The sequence below is a fragment of the Fringilla coelebs genome (assembly GCF_963513975.1).
Source record: "Fringilla coelebs genome assembly, chromosome: 18".
Taxonomy (NCBI): domain Eukaryota; kingdom Metazoa; phylum Chordata; class Aves; order Passeriformes; family Fringillidae; genus Fringilla; species Fringilla coelebs.
Genome location: NC_140044.1, coordinates 10,695,099 through 10,715,801, shown reverse-complemented (window position 1 = coordinate 10,715,801; position 20,703 = coordinate 10,695,099). Strand labels below are relative to the sequence as shown.

General features: G+C 47.0%; 3 protein-coding genes across 4 annotated transcripts in view; all 3 read left to right on the top strand.

Annotated features, from left to right (window-relative positions):
- Positions 1 to 9,566, top strand: part of PPP1R16B (protein phosphatase 1 regulatory subunit 16B) — a 43,711-nt gene extending 34,145 nt beyond the window's left edge. For both annotated transcript variants that reach the window (XM_084217879.1, XM_084217880.1), the window contains 5 exons: positions 1,251 to 1,376; positions 1,713 to 1,788; positions 2,145 to 2,274; positions 3,048 to 3,216; positions 3,778 to 9,566. In XM_084217879.1, the coding sequence (XP_084074005.1) occupies positions 1,251 to 1,376; positions 1,713 to 1,788; positions 2,145 to 2,274; positions 3,048 to 3,216; positions 3,778 to 4,299 (1,023 nt within the window). In that variant the 3' untranslated portion in view covers positions 4,300 to 9,566. The remainder of the gene's footprint in view (positions 1 to 1,250; positions 1,377 to 1,712; positions 1,789 to 2,144; positions 2,275 to 3,047; positions 3,217 to 3,777) is intronic.
- Positions 9,567 to 10,537: 971 nt separating this feature from the next.
- On the top strand, positions 10,538 to 15,868 carry LOC311160915 (protein FAM83D-like; the record flags this gene model as incomplete). Its single annotated transcript, XM_084218066.1, has 4 exons — positions 10,538 to 10,987; positions 13,568 to 13,735; positions 14,438 to 14,562; positions 14,914 to 15,868. 4 exons carry the CDS (start codon positions 10,538 to 10,540, stop codon positions 15,866 to 15,868), a joined length of 1,698 nt encoding a protein of 565 aa, XP_084074192.1.
- Positions 15,869 to 17,242: 1,374 nt separating this feature from the next.
- Positions 17,243 to 20,703, top strand: LOC311160929 (protein FAM83D-B-like; the record flags this gene model as incomplete). Its single annotated transcript, XM_084218095.1, has 5 exons — positions 17,243 to 17,250; positions 17,631 to 18,306; positions 19,201 to 19,368; positions 19,942 to 20,066; positions 20,313 to 20,703. The coding sequence occupies 5 exons, from the start codon at positions 17,243 to 17,245 to the stop codon at positions 20,701 to 20,703; spliced, it is 1,368 nt and encodes a 455-aa protein (XP_084074221.1).

The window sequence follows — 20,703 nt, the reverse complement described above, 5'->3', positions numbered from 1 at the left end:
AGTCCCAGCTTAGGGAAAGTTCAGTAAGGAGGTCAAATGTGCTGGGAATTTCATACAACCATGGGCATTTAATGCTTGGGTCCAGACATAACTGAAAACAGGCACTTGGCTCGTGTGTTTGAGGGCCAGGCCACAGCAGTGCATTCCAGTTTCTTAATCTAAATGTCACCTTCAGCATATACCAGAAGTGCAAGGGAAGGGCAGGCTCCCCTGAAGGTAAGCTTGGATGATTGAAGTTTTTATTGCAGCTTATTTTTTAACACATTTTTCCCTTTAACAGGGATTATAAAGATACATTTAAGCAGACCCCTGGACTCCCCCTTTTGTATCACCCCCAACTGATTCCTTATTAATTCATGTGGCCTCTAGAAAGTGGCATAAAATTTGTGTAGAAATTAATTGAGTTGCCAGAAAGCATCAGGATTTATTTCCAGATGAAGTTTTAACTCCGTGTGTTGGCATCCTCATGACAATTTTTTGAAAAGAAGCTTTGATTCTCTCATTTAGCACAGCTGAAGTAGTAGGAGCTCTGAGTGGAGTTAATCCCTTCAGAGCAGTGCATGGGTCAATGTTTTGCTCAGAGATGCAACAGCAGACTGCAATTAAGAAAATCTTCAGAGACATGAAGCTGGGGAACTTAAGAGACCATTATTGATTGTCACCAAAATGGTGGCTGTAGTTGCAAGCAAATATCTGAAAAATCATCCTCCCTTAAGTTAAAGTAGCAAAGGTTTAAAATGTTTTTGACTTTCAAATGGTGAAAATAATTACAGTGTCATTGGAAGTGCAATTGCACAGAGAGAGTCCTGACTAAAGCAGGCTGTAAATTTTATTCAAAAAAAATCCCATCCACAGCACTTCAGTAGGGAAGAGGAGATGTTCTTCTGGCATAGAGGGGATAATGTTCTGCATTGCAGGCTCGTGTTTTGATGGTGCTTTCCCTACAGACTGGAAAGCACTTAAAAGCCCCTGATTTAAAATGTGAATACATTATTTTTCTCATCCATATATCTAAGTTATTCTGAGAACTGTTAAGCAATTTCCTCTCCAAACAGAATTACATGCAGGCAATTCTGAGCTTTAATAACAGGAACGACCTGCTTTTGACCTGCTGCCATCTGCCCAGTGTAAAATGTGCTGCCTGCCCAGCTCTAGGCTCAAACATCATCCAAGAAAATCTTCTGAAACTCGGTGTATAAAAACATTTGCGGTTCTTGCAGGCAGCTCATGACCTGTTCCTTTTCTCCTAGCTGCATATAGCTGCAGCCAATGGTTATCTGCATGCAGCTGAAGTGCTTCTTGACCAGGGGGCAAGCCTGGATGTTAAGGACTGGGATGGCTGGGAGCCTCTGCATGCTGCTGCTTTCTGGGGACAGGTAAGGATTTTGCTGGAAGTGTCATGTGTGAGGGTGGCATTTCTTCCTGCTTGGACAAACAGTGGAATGCTCTGCAAATGGAATAAATCTGAACTGGGGCTGGGCATCAGAGGAGATCCCAAGGGCTCCAAAAAGAACTGGTTGCTGAGAAATTTCACACAGAGCATGCCAGTGCAGGTGGATGGTGGGAACAGTGTTTAACATCACACACATACCAGAGTTATTTGAGGCGAGTTGAACCTGCCTCTCATCTTATTCCAGCCTTTCAGCTTTGGGGAGGAAAGCTTAAATTGCCTAAAATACCTCTATCAACCTGGCTTCCTTTCCATTCTTTAGATGCAGATGGCTGAATTGCTCGTGTCCCATGGGGCTAGTTTGAGTGCCAGGACATCTTTGGATGAGATGCCAATTGGTGAGTTTATGAAGCTTAAAGACAGAAATGTTTAAGAAATGGCTGGAGTCCTCACATGGTGCTTTCAGAAGCATTAACATAATGTTTTAGATATCCTTTTAGAATCAAAGCTTCTTTAACTGGGACTGAAGTTTTGAAGCACCACTTTACTACAGAAAATGCTTCTTCCTGCTCATTCAGAGAAGGAAGAAAGCATATCCCAAGCAGCAAGTCTTCCTGCTGTGTGTTTCCTCTGTTATCCCTTGTGCTTGAGAGCCTCCCTGCTGTTGTGTGCAGCCCTAAGACCTGGGTGTCTAACTAGGAAGTCACAATTAGTAATGTGGTGTTACTGAGAGCTTGGTCTGTGTGTGCCATAGATCTGTGTGAAGAGGAGGAATTCAAAGTACTGCTTCTGGAGCTGAAGCACAAGCACGATGTGATCATGAAGTCTCAGATGAGGCACAAATCCTCCCTGAGCCGCAGGACCTCCAGCACGGGCAGCCGGGGGTGAGTTCTGCTCTTCCCTGCAGGTCACCTGGGCCACTGGCCTGGACACCCAGGTGTGGTTCAGAGCACCCTGAGGTCAGTGAGAACAACCCATCTGTCCTTTCTGAATGAAAGGCACTGGCTCACTTTGGTTGCTGAAAGCAGAGCTCCTTTGAAGAGTGTTTTTTTCACTAGGAAGAGGTGCTAATTCTTGGGGGGGAAAATGGTTTTGTGCTGATGTGGTTTAAGAACTGCCCAGAGGACAGGACCAAATGGTGAGAATTTAGCCTGTTAAACCACTGAATCTGGTGTTGGAAAATCAGTGCTTCAAGTGGATTAACTTCAGCTTTTCAGTAGTATGCTACATGGCCAAGAGGCAGTGCTGAGACAGAGTTTGCAGAGGTCTCTGTGAGATGTTTCTAGACACCAAAGCAGTCCTGCACACAGCACAAAGCTCCCTAAGCAGTCCATGGGCCATTTCCTTCTACATTCCTCCACTGGATGCAGAATAGGTCCATAAGGTGACCTGCATGAGCTCTAAAACAAATTTGCAGTGCCTGCATGAGCTCTAAAACAAATCTGCAGTGCCAGTTTAGAGCTCCTTAAAATTCCTCCCACCTTCAGTATCCACCTCAGTGCCTTCACTTTGTGTGGGTGCCAGGAAGCTGAATCCACGTTCCATTCCAGAGGGAGAGGCTGTGAGGAGGAGGAAGAGGAGGTGAGAAGAGCTACAGGCTAAGAGGAAATGTCATGTCCTGCTCACAGCTTTGATGCCCCTTGTCCCTGTCCCACAGGAAGGTGGTGAGGAGGGCCAGCCTTTCGGACAGGACAAACCTTTACAGGAAGGAGTGTGAGAAGGAGGCCATGGTGTGGCAGCAACTGGGGGCAGCAGAAGAAGGAAGAAACTCGAGTCTCATTGGAGAAACTGGGGAGACTCGGTCTGACCAGGAGAATACAGACCCTGTAAGGAATCTCTTCTCTTTTGTGGGAGTCACTGAGGAGGGCTGGTGGTGCAGCTTCAGTAGCAGTGGGTGGAAGGTGGCTGGAAAATTTGTAGACCTCATCCACCAGGTGTAAGCAAAAGACCAAATTCTTGTTTGGTATACACCAGGATGACCCAGTCTAGTGGAAAGCCTGTTTTGGATGTACAGCTGCATGCATTGTTTTGAGATAAAAATGAACCAGGCTGCTCCAAAAAAATAGTGTCTGTCTTTCATTCTAAAGCTCACAAACTGGTAAGCACAAAAGAATTGTAAAGTTGCTTTGCAGTGACTTGTTTTTAATTAAGTTTTATGTAGATAAGCATATTATTTGTGTGTGTGTGTGTGAGGCCTTCTGAGTTAAGGTTCTCTGTCCTGTTTGGGAAACAGTTCCTGGTTGGGGCTGACAGCATTAGGGGGGGAATTCAATGTTTGTGCTGTCTGGTAGAAAGGCTGAGTGTGAGCAGACTTAGGAGGTTGTCACAGGGATGAACCCTGCTATGGGGAACAGGGGAAAATGCTCTTTCATGTCTCGTTGTTACAGAATTCAGTGCTGGAGAACTCCTCCCTCCTCCCGGAGCTAGCGAACAAAAGCACCCAGTGTGACACCGAGATCCCTCTCCAGAATGGACTGATGGCATCTGCCAGCCCTTACCAGTACACCTTTTCCAACGGGGACATTTGGAGCATGCACCCCGACCCCGAGAGCAACCCCGGGCACGTGCTGCCCTACGGCAACCCCGGGCTGCCCGAGGCACCGCAGCTCTGGGGCGCCTACAAGGAGCACAACCACCAAACGCTGTCGGAGCTGAAGCGGCAGCGAGCTGCAGCCAAGCTGCTCCAGCACCCCTTCCTCAGCACCCACTTCAGCACTGGCATGGCAGGAGTTGCTGAGAATGTGGGCGAGGCCAAGTCGCACTTAATGGAATCCAGGACTTCTCCCTACAGCTCCAATGGGACCTCGGTGTATTACACAGTGTCCAGTGGTGATCCGCCCCTCCTGAAATTCAAAGCTCCCATGGAGGAAATGGAAGAGAAGGTGCATGGGTGCTGCAGGATTTCCTAGTCTGGTCTGTGTCTCGCCCCGGAGGACACGAGACGTGGGTTGGATCTATCACAGTGGCCGGGTTGTTTGCATTTCAAAGGGAGAATTTGGTTATGGACATCCTGACTGTGGCAGCCTTGTTCGAATCTCAAATTGTACTTTACCCTGCCAATTACTTCCATTGCAGCTGGATGAGTAATGCAGGTGGAGCAAGGCTCTTAGGAGGGATGCACATCAATATGATGTCAAAAGAGTCTCCTGAGTCTTGCTCCCTGGGGAAGAAGGTATGGTGTGCTGCCTCCCCATCCTTGGGAAGTCATGAGATGCCTTGGAACAAAGAAAGGATCTGAATTCAAATCTTTGTGTCTGAGCCTCTTGCTGTAAGTCACCAAGCAGCTGGAAGGTGACAGTTCAGACCTGTGTTTTCACTCTTGGGGGATGCAGATATCCTGGAGGGAAGGTCAGCCCCCACGTGAGGTTTGCAAGAGTGGACAGAGCTGTTTTCCACACAGCTGGATCTAGCACTTCCTGGGCTGGAGCAACAAGCAAGCACAGATGCTGCACTTAGGAAGTTTGCAAGGTGTTACCTCCTTGCAGTGACAGCTCACCATCACAAACTGTGCACTGGCTGGGTCCTGTTCTGCTCTGCCAGCTCGTCACTGCAGACTGCCATCAGGTTTGAAGCAGAACTTTTCCTGGAACAGGCTTCACTCAATAGGCTTTAAAACTGATGTTGCAATAAAGGGGCCCTGGCAATAGAATTTTACTGCAATAAAATACTGACAAAGGTCTATATTGGGATAAGTAATTTAAAAAACTTATTTGTACTATTTAGACTCTTAATTTGTTAAAACTGAAAAGACTTTTGTTGATCTCACTTTCCTATTGATTCTGTTTGTTTACTCTGTATGTACACAAATAGTAGGGGCAATATGCTTTGTGTTCTGATTTTTTTCTGGATTTCCAGAACCACAGGGCTCAGGAGGGATGGGAAGGAAAGGCTTGCCAACACTAACCCAGGAAGGCCATGAAAGCATTTCTGATCCCGTAGATGTGAACGACACTTGCATGAACCTGCAGTCTTTGGCTGAGAAATAACTGTGACCATTGCTGTGGTAGCTGAACGCTGCAGCAGGACAGGAGATGTTTTGTTCTGTTTTCCAGCTCCCTTGCTGAAGCTGTCAGCAGTGGGTAGCAGCTGGCAGAGGAAGGTTTAAATGCCTCTGTGTCTGGGGGAGTTGCCTGACACTTAACAAAGCCTCTCTGCTGTGGAGCAGCTGCAGTGCCAGCACTGTCTTGGTGTAGTTCATGTGAGCTCTGACAGCCCACCTGGCAGACACTGGCACGGGGTCACCTGGGGGTTTGGCACTGGCTTTGCAGCAGGTTCAGCCTTTGTGTACCTGGGGGAGGTGAGAGGAGAGTGGGGGACAGCTCTGAGGAACTGGCCACACTTCAGTTGTATCTAAGAAATAACTGTAAATCTCTAACTCCTCTGCACAGAGGGGCTGTCACACACATAACTGTCTGCCTGCATGATATGTGTCTTCTTGGGCAGCTTAAATTCCAAACTCTGAAGACATGAACCTGTTTGGGTTTCTGTAAGCCTCAGTGGATTAAATCCAGTTCACGTAGCTGTGCTTCAGCCAAGCAACAGCAAATGCACCTTCCACCCATTTTCCTTTTATCTGGCACCTGTTAGACATCAATATTTCCTTCCACATGTACTCTCCCTCTGTGGGGATCCTCACAGCCTTAACTTTTTTCTATAGGCTATAAAAAGTTGACTGAGGCTGCCAGTGACTGTTAAGTGCTACCCTCTGCCCCACATCAAATGCCCCCATTGCTGGGGCTGGATACATTCCCATGCAGGGCTCCTCGAGGCAGCAGAGGTGGCTGTGTGCCACCACCACTGCCATGCTGTGCAGGACACACCTTTGGACCTGTGAGGTACCAGGCTGACAATTCAATGGTTTGAATTGTAAGAAGATAGAATTCTCTTTCCTCTCCGGTTTTAGGTGCAAACTAGAAAGTGGCAGCAGTTGATCTGGTTCACTTAAAACCCCAGTTCTGCTAAAGGCAGAGCTTGAAGCATTCAGAGAAGTTGGGCTCCCTCCATTGTTGAAACATATGCTAATTATAGAATTAGGAAATGCTTCTTGTGCTTGACCTTAAGAGTTTTTTAAGTCATTCTCTAGTAGTAAGAGGATAATTTGGTAACTGGAAGGACTTTACTGCATCTGTCTGTGGTTAACAGTGGATCTTCTGATTATCTTGAGTAAATTATTCTGGGATAACACCAAGTGTGCCCTGGCTGTTGTTCAGAACTGTGGGGAGATGATTCTTTCAGGTGCCTCTCTTCTCCCATGGTGGTAGGTTTGTCTCTCCACATCCATCCTGATGAGATTTCTGAACTGACTCTAACAAATTTTGGTGCCGCTATCTACTAGGGTTGTATATGGTGCAAAATCTGGGCCCAGATGTTGCCTTCCCTCCCAGCAAAGGAGGAGTTGGGCCCTTTTCCTTCTCAGAGCAACTTTGTGCTAGCAAGTGTATTGAACCCTGCCTAATTCCAAGGAAATGAAAAGAAGATCAGTGAATGCAATAGTGTAAAGTAGTTGGAGGCTTCTTTTCACTGAGAGCTATTAATAGGTTAAAACTGCAGGAAACCAGTCCATTTTAGACAAACAGCTTTTTGGCTTCCACTGGTATTTCACAGAAGTAAAACTCTGGGAACTCATCATCCGAGCTGTGACTCCAGTGGTGTCAGATCAAACGTAAGCCATTCTTAATCAGACAGGAGAGTTATTAATGGCAAGAGGCAGTAATGGATAAATCTTGCAGGATATGTTTCACAGCCCTGCCAAATGTTTACCTGCTGCTGGCTTTGGGGTGAAGTTGCACCAGGGTGTGAGCTGGGAGGCTGTTGAAGAATGGCCTGGAATGGATTCATGCTTCTGTGTGGTGACATTTGGGATATAATGGTCACTGCCTGTAGAACACTGGCAGAGCTGTTGGTTGTAGGTCTGGGATGAGGGATTCTGTAAGGAGGGTAATTAACTTGCTTCTGGTGGACTATTTTGTGGAGAAAAACAGGCTTTTTGGGGAATAAAAAAACACATAGATTCTATATACGGGCATTGTAGCACCCTACCTCTAGGAATAACACTTTGCACTGTAAAATTTAGCAGTGTTACAACAATAGTGGGGGTTTGATATCTGTGTTTTAAAGACCATCCCAGAGGAAAGCTCTGAGGTACAGAGCAGAGGGCACTTGGCTCTTTCATTGGATCTTAATATGGCTAAAAAAATCTGTAGAACCTAGAAATCATGTTGTGACTGGCATATCTTAGTTTATTAGAGGAGCATTTAAGGTTTTTATGATATACTGAATGTTTTTAAGATCAATAAATATCTAATTACAGATTCAAGGCCAGATTAGAGTCCCTGTTCAGTTACCAGTGAGCCAAAGGTTGTAGTTGTTCACAGAGACCGTGCAAAGATCTGAGAATGTGAATGTACTGACAGGTGTGTTGCAGGCAGAGCTGTATGGGAATAACCCTTCCTTCTCCTCACATTTTCCTGTGTGCTGAATTTGTACTGTTTCCAGTGGTTGATGAGAGCAGCTTTACATTCCATGTTGAAAGAAATGTGTTAGATGGAGGAAAAAGGTGTCTTTCAAAACAATGTCTCTATTTTAGTGAGCTCAGCACTGAAATGTTAGATAAGGGCTAAAGTCCCATTGCTGGGATCTGTTTGAAATCAGACCTGGATCTGTGTCTCACATACCACATGATGCGATTTCAGCCCATTAAATTTCACTTCTTTGGTGCTCCTGAATCTTAAAACCCTCCCAATTTTGGGAAGAGCTGACTCTAGCTGAAGTGATTCTGTGCCATTTTGGAGGTGTGGTTGAAGAACCACCTGGATGAGGAACTCCTGGTAGGCAAGGAGAAGAGCATGGCTGGGCAATAGCAATAACGACTCAGTGCAATACTCAGTGGAGGCAGTGAATTCTTGAGGTTATTGAGCAGGATCTTACTTCATGGGGTTCCCTTAAAAGCTCCCAAATGACATTATAACTTCTGCCTTGTATCTTTTTTCTTCAGTCCTGGAGCTCTGATTACCCCCATCATCCCTGCTGAAACTAAATCAGTTACCATGGAAAACGGAATATCCTGAGAAAGCAATAGCACTGGTCTCCAGTGAGCCATGGATGAACTGTCTGCTGGAAGGTTTCTCCCTACACCTGGGTTATTTCTGTGCCTTATACTTGCTAAAGGTAACTTGTCTCTGGAAGGTTTGTAGTGGTGATACAGTTCTTGCTGATCTTTAACTTGGAGACTTTTGCAAGGGGATAACAGTCCAGGGCATGCCAGATTGTGACATTATTCTTTGCTCTTTCAATTTCTCTCATGAGCGCCACTTGTCTCTTCCTAAATACACAGAAAGGAAATGCACAGGGCTTTGTTGTATTTTAACAAATCATGTTGACTGCTTTGGTGTGTCAGTTCTCTGCAGGCAGAATTCAGAACATGTTTGCAGCAGCAAGATCTCACTTCTTACACCAGAACACATTTACATTTTTTGTTTTGTTTTGAACCATTCTCCCTGGCTGTTCTTCACCCTTATTCTGTTTTCACATTGGCCAAACTGCTAATGGACTTCTCAGTTCCCTCACATAATTCAAGTACCACTGGGCTCTCCTGGCAACATCTGCCATGGCACAATTACGACCTAGAACATTTTGCTGTATTTCAACCATGGAAGCTGTAGCAGAGGAGACTCTGCTCGAAATACCTGTTCCCAAAGCTACACCAATGCAATGATCTCCACCCACAGCTGGAGGGGACACACGGGTTTTTAAACAGTGCAGATGCAGCCTTAGCATTGCCACCACCATGTCTTCAGCCTTTAGATTGCAGTGTGAGGTTGCAGGAGTGTGGATAAGCCTGGTACAGGCAGGACAATAAGAGATGATGGCAAGCCTTCTGCAATAACTCGTAATTCCACTGATCAGTAGTAAGCGATGTACAGATAAAACTTGATGAAATGTATTTTATGTGAAGAAAAAAAAAATGTAAGAACTGTATATTGTATTAGCAGCTTTGTGTATAAAATGGCATTTGGCAATCAGAGTCTAATATATTTAAAACTTTTTTTAAAAAAGGATATTTGATATTGTATGGAATTGACTTTATTGCTACTGTAAGTATGAAGATGGTTTCTTAACATGTTGAAGCAATGCATAAAATCTTAAACTTTATGTAAACTCATGCCAAAAGCATATGTTTGACAGTATTAGCACCTGACTCAGTGTCTTTAATAGAGAGATTGAATTTTTTAATTTAAAAATTATATTAAATTTCTTTTAATAATACAAAAATGCTACTGAGGGTTATTTTTTCTTTTGGTTGGTTGGTTGGTTTTTAACTGGTTTGAGTTTTGGCACTGTTAAATATCTTTGCCTCTCAACTGTCTACAGCCAGGGGATATCTAGAGAAGGAAATCTAGGCAGTGGGTGGATGTAACTTTTGGTTTCAAATGCAGAGCTCAGGAAGCGTTTGGACAATTCTCTCAGGGCTATAGTGGCATTCTTGATGCTGCCCTGTGCATGGCCGGAAATTGGACTTTGATGAGGCTTGGGGATCCCTTCCAGCACAGAATATTCTGTGATGCTGTGAAGTGGCGGCAGTTGGAGCTGGACACAAGCTGGAGAGCCAAAGCTATGCCTGCCTTCCGTGAGAGCCTTCAAGGCTTTAGCTCCAGCATTTGTTAGCACGCATATATGTACGAGCGCCCTTGTCAAAGGGGCTGGGTTGTGTTCAGGGCAAAAGCTCCGCGATCCCCTGAAGGCCGGCAGGGCTCGGGCAGGGCTGTCCGCAGCCGGGAGCTCCATTGCAGGGCAGCAGGGCTGTCCGCAGCCGGGAGCTCCATTGCAGGGCAGCAGGGCTGTCCGCAGCCGGGAGCTCCATTGCAGGGCAGCAGGGCTGTCCGCAGCCGGGAGCTCCATTGCAGGGCAGCAGGGCTGTCCGCAGCCGGGAGCTCCATTGCAGGGCAGCAGGGCTGTCCCGGCTCCATTGCAGGGCAGCCGGGCTGTCTGCAGCCGGGAGCGCTGTCCCGGTCCCGCCCGGCGGAGGCGGTGCCGCCCGGCCGGAGCCAACGGCGGCGCGGGGCGGGGAAGGCTCCAGCGGCGGCCGCGCTGTTTGGATTCAAACTCGCCGCAAAGCGATCCCGGCGGGCTCGGAGCCGCGCTCCGGCCATGGCCAACGCGTCGCAGTGTCTGGAGGAGGGCTCGGGGCGCTGGCCGCCGCCGGCCGGGCCGTACAGCGAGGCGCAGCGGCTGGCGCTGGAGGAGCTGGTGGCGGGCGGCCCCGAGGCGCTGCGCGCTTTCCTGCGGCGGGAGCAGCTGCCGCCCTTCCTGTCGGAGCCCGAGGTGCAGGACATCGCTCGGGCCGCGCTGCCGCCCGCCGCGGGCCCGGAGCCGGCGGCCGAGCCGTCGGCCGGAGCGTCGCTGGACGCCTCGTCGCTCACCTACTTCCCCGAGCGCTCGGACCTGGAGCCGCCCGCGCTGGAGCTGGGCTGGCCGGGCTTCGCCAGCGGCGCCTTCCGCGGGCTGACGCGGGTGGAGGCGCATTTCCAGCCCGGCTGCGGGGACAGCATCTACGGCTGCAAGGAGGCGGTGCGGCGCCAGATCCGCTCCGCCCGACAGGTCAGTCAGTGAGTGAGTGAGTGAGTGAATAGTGAGTGCCCGCGGAGCGCCCTGCCCTGCCCTGCCCTGCCCTGCCCTGCCCGGGGCCCCTCTCCCCTGGGTCTGCGAGCGCATCAAGAATCGGCAACGCTGCGCGTCGCCACGGGACACCGAGCAAAGCCAAGTGGCTTTAAAACTCTTGTCGAGCAGACAGTGTCGTTAAGGAGGACAAGCTCGAAAATACAGAAAAAGCGGCACTCTGCTGTATCTGCGAGCCCTCCCTTTCCCGGGTGATGCTCTGGGTGATGCGTCGAGAGCTCCCCGTCCCGCAGCGCAGCTGCCGTGGCCAGCACAGCCGCTGACCCTGCTTTCACTCGGAGCAAAAGGTCTCCTATTCAAGATTCCCCACTGATATTCTCTGCCATACAGGTGCGCTTGCAGAAACCTCCTACTGTCCTTTAAAGGTGTGATACAGAATAAGCCTCTTTTTTAAGAGGTTACCTATAGATGTAACACCGTGATTGTATTTTCCTTCCTTAGCTCACTAAGTGACGTACAGAACTGCTTTTGACAGGACTTTCTCCCTACAGAGTGAACGCTTTTGTTCTGATGCACAGAATGGCTTGAAAACCACGTGGCGTAGGAAGTTGTAACCGTTCCCTGTAACTCATTGCATTCCCGGAGTTTATAGCCTCCAACTGTAATCCCCAGCCGGGAACCACCCTTCTCCTTAGCAGCCATTCCATTGGCTCAGCTAAAATTTAAATGTGTAGCTTCCTTTTTGGGTGGCCAGATGAAGCAACTCCTGTCTCTTTGTGTAACGTGCGCGGCACACCCTGAATCAGAACCGAGCTTAGTCTCTACTCCCTTGCGAGGGCAGAAGCTTAGGGAGTGTGTGAGGATGACATGAACGATGGGCTCCTTGCCAGAAACGGTCACAGAGAAGTTCTGTTCTCAAACAATCCCTACAGGTATATGAGACCAGTCTGGTAACTCGAGTAAACACCATAAAGGCATTTATTCCCCCCAAAAGTATACTTGTACTTGTTTATAATATTGTCCTTGCAGCATCCTGTCAAACACCTTCCCTCACTCTGAGCCAAGAGCCAGGCAAGTTACTCCTGCCCCATTTGTGGCTGTGCCTGGTCCAGGGAAAATTTTGTGGACATAAATGGACTTTTTTGACACCCTAAGATTTACTGAATGTCAGATTCTGTGTGATACTTCTCAGTAATTTCTGAGTTCCTCAAGTTAATGTGAAGACTGGGAAAACTTCAGATCCTGCATAATTTCTTCCCTAGTTAATGTACTCAAATGCAGTTAGTTCAAGTGTCTGCTGTGATCTTGTCCTTGCTATCCTGAATGGATGAGTAGAGAAAAGGTTTTTCTCTCTTTCCTCTAAACATTTTGGGCAAAACTGCATTTCTTTTTCACCTGCTAATTCTGGGACTAGAACTCAAATGTGCTGTGAATTGAGCTGTCATATGAAGGCATCAGTGTTCCCAAGGATTTAGTGTGAATTTTTTTGTTCTCAGGGGTGGTTTTCTTACTCGTCTGGTCTTGTCAAAAGCATCTTATTGGTTTTTAATCTTCTTCAACACTTAGACAAGTGATTGGGTGGCAAGAGCCTCAGGACACATGCAAGAAGCACCAACATAAAGTAACTTTATCTAGAAATACCCATGTGCTTGTGCATGTTATATGTCAACTCAGCCAAACAGAACCAGTCCCTTAGGGAGCAGGACAGAGGTGGGAATGCAGAGCTCAGCCTGTTCCTGTGGGAAAGGTTTCCTGTGAGTACAGGCTGTGCCACACACAGAGCAGCTGTGTTGCGTGCTTATAGACCTTGGGTGTGCTGCAGCAGCCTCCCATCTGATAAGGGCAAGTGCCAGGTACCCCCAGTGGTTGTATTCTCATTGTTCTTTATGCTGGTTTAATAGAAAAGTGGAAAATTCAGTCATAAAGCTGAATCCTTTGTGTCCCTACACAGAAGTGGTTTGGAAGGGTGAGAACTCAAGCACCAAATTGGTGTGTGAGGTGGCTCTGAATTAGCTAAAGAGATGGTTCATACACGTGATATTCCCATTTTAGGATTTGCCTTTTTGAAAGAACTATTGGTTGAGTGGAGGGATATCCTGTGAAGGTAAGGGATAGAAACTCAGTAAGACCAGGAAGAGTCTGGAGATCAGCTGGGGTTTGTGAGCTCTGACAGCAAGGAGGCCATTCGAGCTAATTCTCCTGTAGCTTCTTGAATCACTGGGAGAACAGGTGTGGAGATGGTTTGTCTGGAGGCCAGATTCTGCTGTGATACCTTCCCCAGCCTGGCCACACTTACAGGGGGTTGTGTAGGAAAGGAGGAGTGAAAGTGTACAAAAGCAGCAGACAGAGGAAAAACCTCTTCAGGTCTGTGCTTTGCATGCTAAGGCACAATGAATTTACAGGAGTGGTGTGGGAATATAGAAATCATTTAGAGCTTGCTAGAGCCTGTGCAGGAGGACAAGGAGGTGTGCATGAGGCCCTGATGATAGCAGCAGGAAAAAATGGCTGGGGGAAGCAGTGTAAAATAAGTCTCTTGAGTAAGTGGTGTGTCTTTCCTTGCAGGTGATTGCCCTTGTGATGGATTCCTTCACAGACATTGAGATCTTCAGTGACCTTCAGGATGCCTATAACAACCGCCAAGTCCCTGTCTACATCCTTCTTGACCAGGACTTTGTACCCCATTTCTTGGAAATGTGCAACAATTTGGGAGTTTGTCCTGAGCAGGAAAGTGTAAGTACTGAATTGGGGTCAGTGTGGTTTGTTTTTATTTTTGTGGTACAGTGTATGCATATCAAAGAAATCTTTCTATAAAGCATCAGACTGCCTTGAAAGGCTAAAGCAACCTGTCTGTTGTCCATATGCAGGAGCTACAACCATGATGTGTACCAGCCCCATGTGCTGTGTGCACTGGGATCCCTGTCCTGAGGATGTAGTAATTTTCAGGGATTTAATTTTGCAATGTTTAAATAGCTTTATTCTTTGGCTCTAGGAACTGCTTGCTAAGGAAAACAGAAACATGGGAAGCTGAAGGGTGGTACAGCTCTGGTACCATCTGTTTTCTTTCCTAATACTTTCTTTTAAGAGGGTTTGGATGATGTAAGCCAGGTGATTTGTTTAGCTGCTGTGAATATAAATGGACATGGCTGTGTTATGGCTTGGCTTGGATAGGCTTATGTTCACTGCAGTAAAAGTTTCTCTGGAGAGGGAAAAACACTCCTGCCTTCCAGGGCAGTAATTAATTGGAACTGACTGTTGTCTTCTAATCTAACAGCAATTTAGCACTGTGTGATTAAAAACACTCAGACTGTATAAAAAGGTTCATTTCACTCCTATCTTCCATACTGTGCTTAGCTGCTTATAAGTAGAATTGCTAATCAAAAGTTTTTGGAAGTTAAATTTGAGGTCACTTTTTTCCTTTCTTTTCTGAACCAGATGATGAGAGTTCGAAGTCTCACAGGGAGCACGTACTACATGAGGTCAGGTGCCAAAATTGTTGGGAAAGCCAAGGAGAAGTTCATGTTAATTGATGGCATTAGAGTGGCAACAGGCTCCTACAGGCAAGTATTGGGGTCTGCTGGTGCCCAGTAAAGCTGTAAAAATCTAGATTTGCTGCAAAAGAATGTATTAACTTTGCTGTTTGCCCCATGTTAATGAGTGCCAATGGCACATGGATTAGCTGAGTCCAAATGGGGCTGACACAAATCTGAAAACACCTTTGGAAAACTGGTTTACTCAGCTTGTTGCTAGCAGAGAGCTTGGTCATGGCTAAATAGAGTTTTTCCAGCAGAAATGAATGGTCTATTGACTTCTTACCTTATCTTCATTTTTTAAGCTGAGTCTTGCTGTCTGTAGCTGTATTGTTGAAATGCACTAGAGATTAACTGTGAGTCCTGGTTTGTTTTCAACAGTTTTACATGGTCTGATGGAAAGCTGAACAGCAGCAACTTGCTGGTTTTGTCAGGTCAGGTGGTTGAACACTTTGACCTGCAGTTCAGGATTCTTTATGCCCAGTCACTGCCCATCAGCCCAAAGCGACCGTCCAGCTGCAGGAACAGTGGCATGTTTGATCACCTGCTGACCAGAACAGAATCCTCCAAAGAATATACTGTGGAAGGCAACTTGAGAGCAGAATTTGCCAGACTGTCTAGCACGCCAAAGAAATTGCTGGAAAAAGCAGATCAAACTGAATATACTCTTGCAGGAAAGCTTTGTAACCTGGGGCATTCTTGCCTGTGTGAAGAGGAGTTGTTCAGCAATCAAGTGGCCACAGTGGAACAGAGAAGTGCATCAACTCAAACTGGCCCGTGGGGAGAGATGGCAGCTGTGACCAAATGTAATGCAGCCACTCAGGCCAGCACTGCCACAGCAGACACTGGCACTCAGGCTTCTGTCACAGCCAGAGTGACAGGCACTCAGACATCCATTTTGATGAAGACTGCAGTGACACAGACAAAGGAAGAGGAGGGCACAGAAACACCCCTCCTTCCCAGAAAGTTGTCAAAAGAAGAGTATTTTCTGTCTGCAAAGGCAGTATCCAACTGTAGTCTGCAATCATTGTCTTCATCATCGTCCCAGTGCTCTCTTGCAAGCTCTACAGGCTCAATATCCTCTCTCCGCTCCTTTGACTATCCCAGTAGTCACAGGGCACAATATTTCCAAAAACTGCACAAAGAGAGGCAGTTCCACTACTCGACGATCAGGTCGAAGCTGAGCCACATGGTGGCCATCCTGTCCCGGCGGGGCCGTGTCCCTGCCACCTACCTGAGCCAGTTCCCTGCCAGGGGCAGCCTGAAGCAGAGGCGCGACATCAGCGCCAGCCTGCACAGCCTGCGCGATGCCTCGCTCTTTTCCCTCAACAAGTGATTCCTGCCCTGACCACACATCACACAAACCCCAGGCTCAAGTTGCTGTCACTTTATACCTAAAAATTCTTCCACTTCCGTCCAGCACTTTTATTTCTTCAATACTTTTTTAATACACCACTCTCCAGCACTTTGTTTTATACTATGCAATGTAAGTGATGAAAAAGAGACTAGTGGTAAAGATCATTTTAATTCTGGGTATTTAACCTCAAAAAGGAACTTGTTACTGCTTTCCAGGATAGCTAATGCCCTAGTTTTAATTTATATAAACTTGGAAAAATCTGAGTCACACTGAACTTGCTCAGAGTACCTTTGGAGATCGATCTTATATCAACAATTCTCTATCTTTTTTTCCAATATTGGCTTTTATTTCTACTTATCTTTGACAGGAGAGGAATCAGCTTTTACAAAGAGCTATAAAGCTGATTTTATTCTAACTTCTGTGATATATATGTTACTCTTCCACTAAAGTTGCAAAGAGTGTTGAAACAGTTGCAGGTTATCTTCAACTGTATTATTTTTCCTTTGTTTAAGCCTTCTGAAACAGAATGACCTAACTAGACCTTTAGTTTGATCATGCTCTTATGCCTTTGTTTAGAGATATATAAAGATATGTGTGTGTGTACGTGTGTGCTTCCTTCTTTGCAGTGAACTCCAAGGCGAGACAATTACTGAGGGCATGTGACAAAACCCCTGTTCAATAGTAAACTGACAAATGCACTAGGGAATGTTATGGGTTATGTGGGTAATGTTAATTTACAAGTAACTGTAGGAGTTAAATTAACATTTTTCTCTTTTTAACTTTGCTGTCTGAAATACTCTTTCCAGCTCTATCATTTTTCCACTACTAACTTGGTTTGAGGAGCTAAAGTGCCACTCTAGTTTTTGCAGATACTTCCAATATTGAGTGGACCTGAGGTTTGGTTGCTTTGCAAAGCCTTTATCTGACTGTTTGCAGATTTCTGTGCATGTCTGTGCTTGCTGGGTCTCTTACCTGAGCAGTGTGTGCAGTCTCCCTGAGATCTGGCCTGTACTATTTTTCTTTAGACCTGCATCTCAGTAATTCAGTGACCAACCACACTGAATTCTGCCAAATCAAATCGGAGTCTGGGTTATGTATTTTTTTATTTAGGAGCATGTGTGTCCAGTAGATGGCATATTTCAGCTGTCGGCTTGAATACAGAATGAATGAATGAATAAAAATATCCATAACTCAAAAAGGTTCCAAGTGTTGAGAGTAACTAACTTTGGCATTTCTGTCTGAAATCTCTGTGGAGAACGAGGCTTAGCTACTTTTATTGCTTGGATTTCTAAGCAGCCACTCCTTCACTAAAGCTGGAGGTGGGGAAAAAAGTTCTGTCTGCACTTGTTCAAAATGATAAGGTACTTTATTGCTTGATTTGTGGATCTGGAACACTGGCAGCAAACCAAGTTGCAGGGAGGGAGCCAAGATTACACCTTCAAAGCCAATATCGAGTTGTATTTTTATGAGCTCAAGTCCTGCAGTTCTTGATGTACGGAAAATTACCTTGTTTGTTCTATGTGCTTTTAAACTTTATTATACCGTGCTGCTGTTAAGGTACTCTAACAGGAACAAGAAACAGTTTACAAATAAACTCCTTTTTGCCATGGGGCTTTCACCTGATCATCGCTGAGCTTTGCTTTCTGTTTATTTGGCATTTTAAATCGAGGTGACTAAGTCACTTGTCCACTCTTGGTCCTTTCCGGCTGGGGCCATTTGCCCTCTCCAACTTTTGGAGCAGCCTTTTGATCCGGGCTGGGCAGCAGGACCAGGGCTGGGCCGATCCTTCCTCCTTCGAGGTTGGCTCTTTTGCGGGCGCTTCCCTGGGCGTGGGGAAAGCTGCGGGCTGTGCCACCCGTGACTGTGCCGTGGGCGAGCGGCCGGGAGGAGCGGAGCCGGGCGGGGAAGGCGCGGAGCAGCCCGCGGAGCGCTATAAAGAGCCGGGGCAGCGCCGGGGCGCTCCGGCCATGGCCAACGCGTCGCAGTGTCTGGAGGAGGGCTCGGGGCGCTGGCCGCCGCCGGCCGGGCCGTACAGCGAGGCGCAGCGGCTGGCGCTGGAGGAGCTGGTGGCGGGCGGCCCCGAGGCGCTGCGCGCTTTCCTGCGGCGGGAGCAGCTGCCGCCCTTCCTGTCGGAGCCCGAGGTGCAGGACATCGCTCGGGCCGCGCTGCCGCCCGCCGCGGGCCCGGAGCCGGCGGCCGAGCCGTCGGCCGGAGCGTCGCTGGACGCCTCGTCGCTCACCTACTTCCCCGAGCGCTCGGACCTGGAGCCGCCCGCGCTGGAGCTGGGCTGGCCGGGCTTCGCCAGCGGCGCCTTCCGCGGGCTGACGCGGGTGGAGGCGCATTTCCAGCCCGGCTGCGGGGACAGCATCTACGGCTGCAAGGAGGCGGTGCGGCGCCAGATCCGCTCCGCCCGACAGGTCAGTGAGTGAGTGAGTGAGTGAGTGAGTAGTGAGCGAGTGCCCGCGGAGCGCTCTGCTCCCGCTGCGCGTCCTCCCCGCTTACTCTTACATACTCTTACTTACTTACTCTTCCGTTTTTAATTATTCTGCTGTTTCGTGTTGCTTTATGTCTTTTCCACCATCTTTTGTAGTTATTTTTTTAATCAGGTTCATAATTTACCAGCTTCCCCCCCTCCCCTATTCTGCTGAATGGGCTCTCTGGGTGCCGCTAAGTTCCCTCGGAGTTGGCACCCGTGACCGATAAATCCGGAGTGCCCATTCCCAGCTTTTTGAAATCGCCGTTGCTTGCCCATCCTGCGGAGGATCCACGGCAAATCCTGGGGTTCAGTCCATGGGGAAGATCTGCGGGGGTAGGAGCTGGCTCTCAAGGGATCTTTTATTCAGATCTTGACTTGAAATATTAGAATCTGAATAAAGGTGAAGACGAATCTGACTTTTATGTTAAACAGAGAGCTGAGATATAAAGAGCAGTCAGACACTGGTGGTTTTGGTTTTCTTACTGTTTCTTTTCATATTTGAAAAGTTGGAAGATGGGGAAACTGTAGTATTAGAAGTAAGCTCAACTTTTTCTTCTGGCAGTGCTTTTGAGGAAAAGACATCTGTTCTCAAGAAAGAAACCTCTTCTGCTTAGGAAGAGATCAAATTTGCCTAACATAGGGCAAAACCAGGGGTCTAATTCTGTCTCAGGGCGAGAAAGAATATTCTTTATCACAGGAAACTGTACCATGCTCCATAACCACCAGAAAAAAAGGCAGGGGGGAGCATTTAATTTGAAACTCATATTTCTCATGTGCTATCTCCTTTGCAGTACTGTGAAAACAGCCTAATGGTTTTTTCTGAAACTCATTTCAGATGATTGCCCTGGTTATGGATTCCTTCACAGACACTGATATCTTCACAGACCTCTTGGAAGCCTGTAGCCAACGGCAAGTTAAAGTGTATATCCTTCTAGATCAGTCTTCATTTTCCCATTTTCTAAAAATGTGCAAGGATCTGGGAGTTGACCTTGAGCAGGAAAAGGTGAGCTTTGTCATATTTATAGGGGTCGGGAACTGATCCTCTTATGACTGTAATATTTAAGCTGCAAAAGAAGAAATTATTACACCTGCTGCCACAATTTAAAATTGGTGTTATGTAGCTCCAGCTCTATCTTGGAAGATTTAACTATTCCTACATAAGACAGTAATTAACAGAAAATCTGAAACCTTTATAATTGGATGTTACAGCTGCTTTCTGAACACAAATACTAATTGAAAGTTCAAGGAAATGCAGGAGGAATGTCCACTTCCTAAAGCATGACTGGAGTGGCTTGGGCTTGCCGAGACTTTGAAGGCTGAGGGAGAAGCAGGTTCTCAGGAGTCTGTGGAATTTGGATCCTGATGATTAGGTGACAGGAATTTTCGAAGTCCCATTCTGCACAGTCAGTTTATGGGTTTGTCACCTCTTTGCCTACAAAAACAAGACAAAATCCTCACTTTGTTCCCTGTGGGTGACTCTTGTCCCAGTGCATCAGGGGAAGTTGTTTCTGTGTTACTCCTTTAATGCAATCACTGAACTTTGCAGTGCACCTGACTCTTGCTGTGTGTTTAACAGTTGATGAGGGTTCGGATTATCACGGGGAGCACGTACTGCACCAGGTCGGGCACCAAAATCATTGGAAAAGTCCGTGAAAAATTCATGCTGATTGATGGCATTAGAGTGACAACAGGCTCCTACAGGCAAGTGCCAATTTCTTTCTCTTGCTTTACATGATTTTTCTCCATGGAAAGCAAAACCAGCAATACTGCAGATTGCTTTCCTCATCAGATTTTATGACTAACATTTATCCTTAAAAGAGCACACTGCTCATCAGTTGGGTTTTAAGAACAACATAACTAAATGTGATGAAGGAGAATTTCTAGTGAATACTTTCTTTACTGATTATTTTGAATTAACTCATCATTTTTTCACTTTTCCTTTGCTAGTTTTACGTGGACAGATGGGAAGCTGAACAGCAGTAACATTTTGATCCTGTCAGGCCCCACAGTTGCACACTTTGACCTGGAATTTCGGATTCTTCATTCACGGTCAAAGCCTATCAACCTCAAAGAGTTTTCTAGCTGCAAGAAGAACAGGGTGTGGGACCAGCTGTTCAGGATAACAGTGGCTTCCAGAGACATGACCAGGGAACACTTCCTGAGAATGGAATTTTTGTATCTGAGAGCATTTGTAGGAGATCTGAAGAGGAAGAGGAGCTGGCTGCACGCCTCCAGGGAGGCTGTGTACAGCCCAAATAACACGATGCACACCTCTCCCCCGCTGACTAAGAGGAATGGCTCCCTGGTTATGAGGCCACACTGGATCATAGAGAGATGA